Source organism: Pan troglodytes, chromosome 20 (genome assembly GCF_028858775.2).
Source record: "Pan troglodytes isolate AG18354 chromosome 20, NHGRI_mPanTro3-v2.0_pri, whole genome shotgun sequence".
NCBI lineage: Eukaryota > Metazoa > Chordata > Mammalia > Primates > Hominidae > Pan > Pan troglodytes.
Window position 1 is genome coordinate 10,335,653 of NC_072418.2, and position 6,818 is coordinate 10,342,470.

Below are 6,818 nucleotides of genomic sequence, written 5' to 3' on the forward strand. Positions count from 1 at the left end.
CTCCCCCTCCCTCCTCTCCTTACCCGGACACCTGCCCATCTGCCTCCTGCGATCTTTCTCAAGCCAGGCCTTCTCCGCTCTCCATTACCCCCGCCCGGACCCTGCCCTAGCTCCGCTCCGACCTTCTGCCTCTGCTCCAGTTCCGTCCTGGTCTGGACTTCGCCCTCCTCTTAGATTGTCAGTCTAGTCTAGAGCTCCTTAAATCCCTCCTGCCCGAGCTCCACTCCACCTTACACAGACAAGAGTGGGACTATCAGCCCCAGTCTACAGAGGAGGAAACTGAGGCTCGGCAAGGCTAAATCACTTGCTCAAAGTCCCCAGGCCTGTCTGACCCCAGAGCCCAGGCTCTTGACCGACTGGATCTTCGGACTTGACCTTTCGGCCAGAACCCACCCCTCTGCGAGAAGCAAAGCACACAGTAGTAGCTTCATGAGTTAGTCCAGCAACAGAGGGAGGGCATGGGATCCAAGGTGTCGTCTCCACTTCACGAATGAGATAAAGTGCAGGCTGAGGGTCTCCTTCGCCCCGCCCAGTTCCGGTGCCGATCTCCCCTTCACTTCCATTGGGGCGGTTCCCCGGGCCTCCAAAAGCGAAGCCACGCCTCCACGCGCGTCCGCCTCCGCGCGGTGTTTTCTGACCTCGGCGGCCCCCGTAGCTCCGCCCATCGGAGACGCGACCTTACAGCGCCTGCCTCTTTCTGAGCGGCATGAAGCCACCTCCCAGGCGGCGAGCGGCCCCGGCGCGCTATCTGGGCGAGGTGACCGGTCCCGCGACCTGGAGCGCTCGCGAGAAGCGGCAGCTAGTGCGACTCCTGCAGGCGCGGCAGGGCCAGCCGGAGCCGGACGCCGCCGAGCTGGCCCGGGAGCTGCGGGGCCGGAGCGAGGCTGAGGTGAGATGCGGTTCTCGGGACCGGAGCCAGGCTGGAGGCGGGGCTGGGGTGGGGCGGAGAGTGGGCGGGGCCAGGAATGTAAGCCAGCGGGGGCGTGGCGTGGGGCTGAGTGGCGGGGCGTTAGTGGGTGAGCCTGGGCGGGGTGAGGGGCGGGGCGTGGACGGGAAGAGAAGACCTAGGGGCGGGGCGAGCTTGGGAGCTAGACGTGGGCGGGGCATAAGTGAAGCGGAGGGGCGGGGCGATGCCGGGGGCGGGGCGTGCGTGCCGCTGAGGTTTGGAGAGTGGGTGGGTGAGTTTGAGGGGCAGGACGAGCCTGGGGGCGGGGCGTGGGCGGGTTAATAGCAAGACTTAAGGGCGGGGCCCTTTTGGGAGTAAGGCGTGGGAGGGGCGTGGGCGGGATGAGGGCAAGCTTTAAAGGCGGGGCGAGCCTCGGGGTAATGCGTGGGTGGGGCGAGGGCTAAACGGGCGGAATGAACTGGGAGTAAGATGCTGCCGAGTCCGGGCGAAAAGCAACGCATGCCGTTGGACAGGATACGAGCTTGAAGTGAGAGGGAATAGAGAAGAGGGGACGAAGAAAGGAGTTGAACGGGGTGGTAGTCAGCATAGGGTTGGGCCCTGGCTGCGTGAAGGAGCCGGAACTGGCCTGGGCCTTACAACTTCCTTAGGTAGCTGGTCACGCTCTGGGTGGGGTAGGGGCCTTGGCAGTCACTGGGACTCCTAACACCGGGCCAGCAGGAGACTAAGGCGCAGTAGCGGGGCCCAGAGCATACAAGGGATTGGGCTTTGGCTTCTCTGCTGCAGCCCTGAGCTCATAGAAGCCTCATTCCGCCGCCTCTTTCCTTTCTAGATCCGGGTCTTCCTCCAGCAGCTCAAGGGCCGCGTAGCCCGGGAGGCCATTCAGAAAGTGCATCCGGGTGGCCTTCAGGGACCAAGGCGCCGGGAGGCACAGCCCCCAGCCCCCATCGAGGTGAGGCAGATGAACAGGGTGAGGCTGTCCAGGGCAGGTCCCTGGTGGGTAGGTGGGAGTTGCGGGGGATAACCTGATTAGGGGATCCCCAGGAGGAGCAGGGCTTGGGGGGCCCTTGTAGGCTGATCCCTGGGCTGACCCTGTATCTCTGGCTTCACTCAGGTCTGGACGGATCTGGCTGAGAAGATAACAGGGCCACTGGAAGAAGCCCTGGCAGTGGCCTTCTCGCAGGTACCGCCATTCCCCCAGGCAGGTCAGGGTGTCCCAGAGGACAGGGTCACATGGGCCGAACCATGTGAACCTGGGTCCTGGGCCCTTTTGCCAGCTCTGTGGACTCCGTCAGTCACTGGACACCTCGAGCCTCAGTGTTCCTGGCTCTGAGGCCATCTCTTGTCTGAGGAGCATCTTAGGGTGGCAGGGAGGATGGGGGAATGTGTAGACGGTGAGGAGACTTCCCAGCTCCCCTTCCTCCCTGATTGTTCTGCCTGCCAGGTGCTCACCATCGCGGCCACGGAACCGGTCACCCTCCTGCACTCCAAGCCCCCCAAGCCCACGCAGGCCCGTGGAAAGCCTTTGCTCCTGAGCGCCCCTGGAGGACAGGAAGACCCCGCCCCTGAAATACCTAGCTCTGCCCCTGCTGCACCTAGCTCCGCACCCAAGACTCCTGACCCTGCCCCTGAGAAACCTTCTGAGTCGTCGGCTGGTCCCTCCACTGAAGAAGACTTTGCTGTGGACTTTGAGAAGATCTACAAGTACTTGTCCTCTGTGTCCCGAAGTGGCCGCAGCCCCGAGCTCTCAGCAGCTGGTGAGAAGGGTGAGGGAGGGGGCAGGAGCAGAGGGATCAGGGGTCCCTGGCGGCAGGCAGGGGTGTCCCCTTACCCCTCTCCTCTATCCATCACTAGAGTCCGCTGTGGTCCTCGACCTGCTCATGTCACTTCCAGAGGAGCTGCCACTCCTGCCCTGCACAGCCCTGGTTGAGCATATGACGGAGACATACCTACGCCTGACAGCCCCCCAGCCCATTCCCGCTGGAGGGAGCCTGGGGCCTGCGGCAGAAGGGGATGGGGCTGGCTCCAAGGCACCAGAGGAGACCCCCCCAGCCACCGAGAAGGCCGAGCACAGCGAACTGAAATCGCCTTGGCAAGCAGCTGGGATCTGTCCCCTGAACCCGTTCCTGGTGCCCCTGGAGCTTCTGGGTCGGGCAGCTACCCCTGCCAGGTGAGGGGCATGGCGGGCAGGAGGCCACACCAGGCCCCCCGCCCTGCCCCTCGGTTCTGCTTGGCTGGCCCTGGCTCTTTCTGAGGATCCCGTCATGGGGGAAGGTCCTTGAGATGATGCTCAGCTGTGGGGCGGGCCTCTAAGATGCCCCATACTTTGGGGGTCTCAGAAATGGAACCCCCGTTGTACAGGGTTTGGGTGGGGGTTGCAGGACTCCACTCACAAGCCTCCTGATGTCAAGGACAGGCGGACAGGGCTGGCCTCCCCCAGTTCCCTAGTCCCACGGTGCCTTGTTGTCTGCTGGGGGGCCATAGCTGGCACTGCCCACCGTAAAGGCCCTCGCACATTTTCCCCGTTCCTGTACACCTCGGGGCCAGCATCCTCACCTTCTTCAACTGACCAGTCGTGGTTACTCCCTGCTGCCAGGTCCTTCCCCTTCCCGGGGGTATTCTGTGACCATGAATAAAGTTATCATTCTCTTTCTCTTTCGCCTGTGACTTAAAGATGGAAGTGGGGGCCCTGAAGTGTCAGAGCTCGGGGGTCACAGGGCTGGGGGTGTGTGCCAGGGAGGAGAGCTGCCACCTGACTGGTCTGATGAGGCCTGGGGTGAGGAGCCCCTTGGTGACTGTGAAGCTGACAAGCGTGGATGGGGAGAGCCGGCAGGGCACCTTGGGGACAGGCGTCAGGGATGGGTTTCAGAGTAGGGCAAAATCACATCGCACAGGTGGAGGGGAGAAGGCAGCAGAGAGTGGGGGTGACCCGGTGGAAGGAGTTGAGCCCCAGGCTGGGCGGTTAGAGGAAGATAGGGGTGGGCTGCCCCGAGTGGCAGGAGGCTAGTGGGAGTGGAGTGTGTCCCCTGGGGTGGCTTTGGGACCTCAAGGATCCCTAGAAGGCGGGGAGGGAGGGGTGCTGGAGTCAGGGCTGACCTCAAACCCCTGGGGGTGCTGGGCCCCCGCTTGAGGCCCCCTCCAGCAGCTTCACCTGCCCTGTGGGTGTGGACTGAGAGTCGGGTCCGAGAGAGGGAAGCAGATGTCCTCCCACGGCACCGCGTCCCACGCCCAGCTAGTAATCCAAGTCGGTAAATTCTCCGTTCTCGGAGCCTGTGCATTCACCCAGCCTGCCTTTTATAGAAACGCTCATTCCTCCCCCCACACACTGCACACGGCTCCCCTGGGGTGCACATCTCTTGGGAGGGCCTTGGAGCACAGCCAGCCCACTCCGTCCGTGGTCACCGCCCCACCGCACCAGACCCACAAACGATGCCAATGGTGGTGGGCAGGGGGAGGAGGCTTAGGCTGCAGGTACGGTCGGTCGTCGGAGCCTCCCTCCAGGGCTAGCAGAGGGTGCGCCTCCCAGTTCCCCACAGGGCTGAGTCTCTCTCACCACCCCCAGCGCCTCCCCAGATCAACAGAATTGTGTGTGGAGGGGAGGCAGCTGGGGGTTACACATCAGCGCCCCCCCCCCCCCAAAGCTGGTGAAAGGTGCTTGTGATCTTGGTGTCTTTGCAGCCCTGGGAAGCTTTAAAAACGTGCAAAAGCCAGACCTGGGTTCCACTTCCAGCCCTACCAGACTCTAGCCATGTGACTGTGGGCAAGTCAGTCACTGGAGCTGCCTGGCCCTCGGTCTCCTGGCCTGTAGAATAGGGATGCTAACAGGGCCTGGCTCATTCTCACGATCCCGAAGAGGAGATAGGCTATAAACAGGAGGTGCCAACTCAGCACGCTGCTTGGCATGCAGTAAGCGCTCAATAATAGCTTTTATTATCATGTTCGGCTCAGAGGCAGGGAGGAGTGGAACGGCATGGGAGGGCTGCGGGAGGCATGGCAGGGGGGTCAGGGGCAAGTGGCAGGAGGGCGGATGGGGGGCAGCGGTGGGCACCGGGGCAGGGCGCGCTGACCTGTCCTGGGGCCCGGGTTGGGGGCAGAAATGAGCCTGCCCACGCTGTCCCGCCACGGCAGGCGCCACGCATCCTCGACACAGCCGCCATGGCAGGCCTTCGGGCTCCGTCTCCGGGACAGGCGGTGCAGGGCAAATTGGTATGCAGCGTCCGCCCCGTGGGCCCGGGAGAGCCTGCCCCGCAGGGCCAGAGCCCAAGGACGGGCTCAACACTCAGTCAAGGTGGGGTTGACGACGGCCAGACAACAGGGGAGGGAGGAGGGACAAGGGGGTCCCCACTTCCAGGGACGCACAATAGCAGAGCCACTTACACGCTGGGGAGGGGGCGGTGCGGGGGTCCTCCTCCCGCCCGGGATTCAGAGTCGGGGGTGGGGGCCAGCCGGGCGGGTGAGATGCGCAGAGAGGAAGGGACAGGGCGGATAAAGGCACGAGGTGGGGCTCCGGCCAGGCCAGGAAGGGACATGGGAGGGGTCTCGAGGGGGAGGGGCTGGGCTTCTCCCAACTCCCTCCCCCTCTCCCCCGGGCTGGGGGCTCCGGGGCGGGATCCTGAGCGCAGTCCTGGCCCTGCGGCGCCCCCCGCCGGGCCGGCCCTCTGAGACCCCGCGCAGGGCCGGCTAGGGGGCGCCGCGCCCCTCACACCAACGCGTAGTCGAACTGCCCGCGCTCGAGCGCCTCCTTGTGGTCGGTCCAGGACGAGGCGGGCATGCGGCTGTAGGGGTCGAGCAGGATGCGCACGCAGCGCACCATCAACAGCACCAGCACCACGAGCAGGCAGAGCACGAAGGCGAACACCGTGCGCTGCTCCGCGTCCAGGCCCGCGCCCACCGGGGGCCCCGTCGACGGCGGCAGGGGCTCCGGCGACAGCGTCCACGTCGCGCTCATGGCTCACATCGCCGCGCGCCCTGCGGAGGAGGGGACCCGCCCCGGGCGCCGGGGATGAGGCTGCGCCCTCCCTCCCGCGCCTCCTCCGCTTCGCCCCCTCCTGCCGCCGCCGCCGCCGCCCCCCTTAACGTGCCCGGCCCCATCCCCCGCCCGCGCCTCGGTCCCCGGGCTACGCCCATGCCCGGCCCGCCGGATCGCCGCCACCACCACGCGGGGACCCAACTCTGGCCGTGCGCGCAGGTGGGGGCGCTGAGAGCCGGGAAACGGAGCCGCGCCCGGCCTGGGCCGCACACAACAGGTGCGAAAGCGCGGCCGCGGCCCGGGCGCGCGGCGTGGGGACGGTCCCCGCGGCCCCTGCCCCCGCTCCCTTTGTTCTCGGCGGCCTGGGACCCCCTCCCCCACCGCCCCCGCCCCGGCGCGCCCCTCACCCTGGCTTCGACCCGGACGGGGACCGACCGCCCGGCGGCCGCGCTCTCTCCGGGACCCGCGCCGGCTCCGCGTTCGGCCTCTCCCCGGCGGCGGCGGCGGCGGCCCGGGCTCCGGCTCAGCCCACCCCACCCGCCCCTGGAGCGGCGGAGACCGAGGCAGGCAACCAGCGCGCGAGCCGGGCCGCCGCGGCTGTTCCTATGGCGACGGGGGCGGGGCCGCCGCGGGGGGCGGGGCTGCAGGGGGCGGAGGCTGCGCAGGGAGCGGCGCGCGAGCCAGCGACCCCGCCCGGGCCTGCGGGAGGACGGAACCCCAGCCCCGAGGACCCGCGAGCACCCACGACCTCGCCGGGGAGTGGGCAGCTGCCACTCCCACCTCCCCTGGCACTTCGGGCCCCCCAGCCTGCCCTGTGCCTGCATTCTCCTCCGCGATAGACCCCACTCGAGACTCCCTGTTTGTGGGGGGACCTCAGTGTCCCTAAAACACTCATATGGGCACTCAAGCTCCCCCGGCCCTGGGGACCTCAATTCTCAGAGAGCT

General features: G+C 66.5%; 2 protein-coding genes across 2 annotated transcripts; one reads left to right on the forward strand and one right to left on the reverse strand.

The window, feature by feature from the left end:
* The first annotated feature begins 648 nt into the window (after positions 1-648).
* On the forward strand, positions 649-3,563 carry SNAPC2 (small nuclear RNA activating complex polypeptide 2). Its single transcript, NM_001251886.2, has 5 exons — positions 649-889; positions 1,737-1,856; positions 2,019-2,087; positions 2,349-2,661; positions 2,759-3,563. Exons 1-5 carry the CDS (start codon positions 707-709, stop codon positions 3,076-3,078), a joined length of 1,005 nt encoding a protein of 334 aa, NP_001238815.2. The 5' UTR covers positions 649-706; the 3' UTR covers positions 3,079-3,563.
* Positions 3,564-4,811: 1,248 nt separating this feature from the next.
* CTXN1 (cortexin 1) lies at positions 4,812-5,852 on the reverse strand. Its single transcript, XM_001156296.7, has one exon. The coding sequence runs from the start codon at positions 5,850-5,852 to the stop codon at positions 5,604-5,606; it is 249 nt and encodes an 82-aa protein (XP_001156296.2). The 3' UTR covers positions 4,812-5,603.
* Positions 5,853-6,818: the final 966 nt, after the last annotated feature.

Bases quoted from the DNA above. Each gene is read 5' to 3' on its own strand.
- SNAPC2 (NM_001251886.2), top strand. From the start codon at position 707: ATGAAGCCACCTCCCAGGCGGCGAGCGGCCCCGGCGCGCTATCTGGGC. The intron at 2,088-2,348 runs GTACCGCCATTC...TCTGCCTGCCAG, and splicing joins TGGCAGTGGCCTTCTCGCAG to GTGCTCACCATCGCGGCCAC. The intron at 2,662-2,758 runs GTGAGAAGGGTG...ATCCATCACTAG, and splicing joins CCCCGAGCTCTCAGCAGCTG to AGTCCGCTGTGGTCCTCGAC.
- CTXN1 (XM_001156296.7), bottom strand. From the start codon at position 5,852: ATGAGCGCGACGTGGACGCTGTCGCCGGAGCCCCTGCCGCCGTCGACG.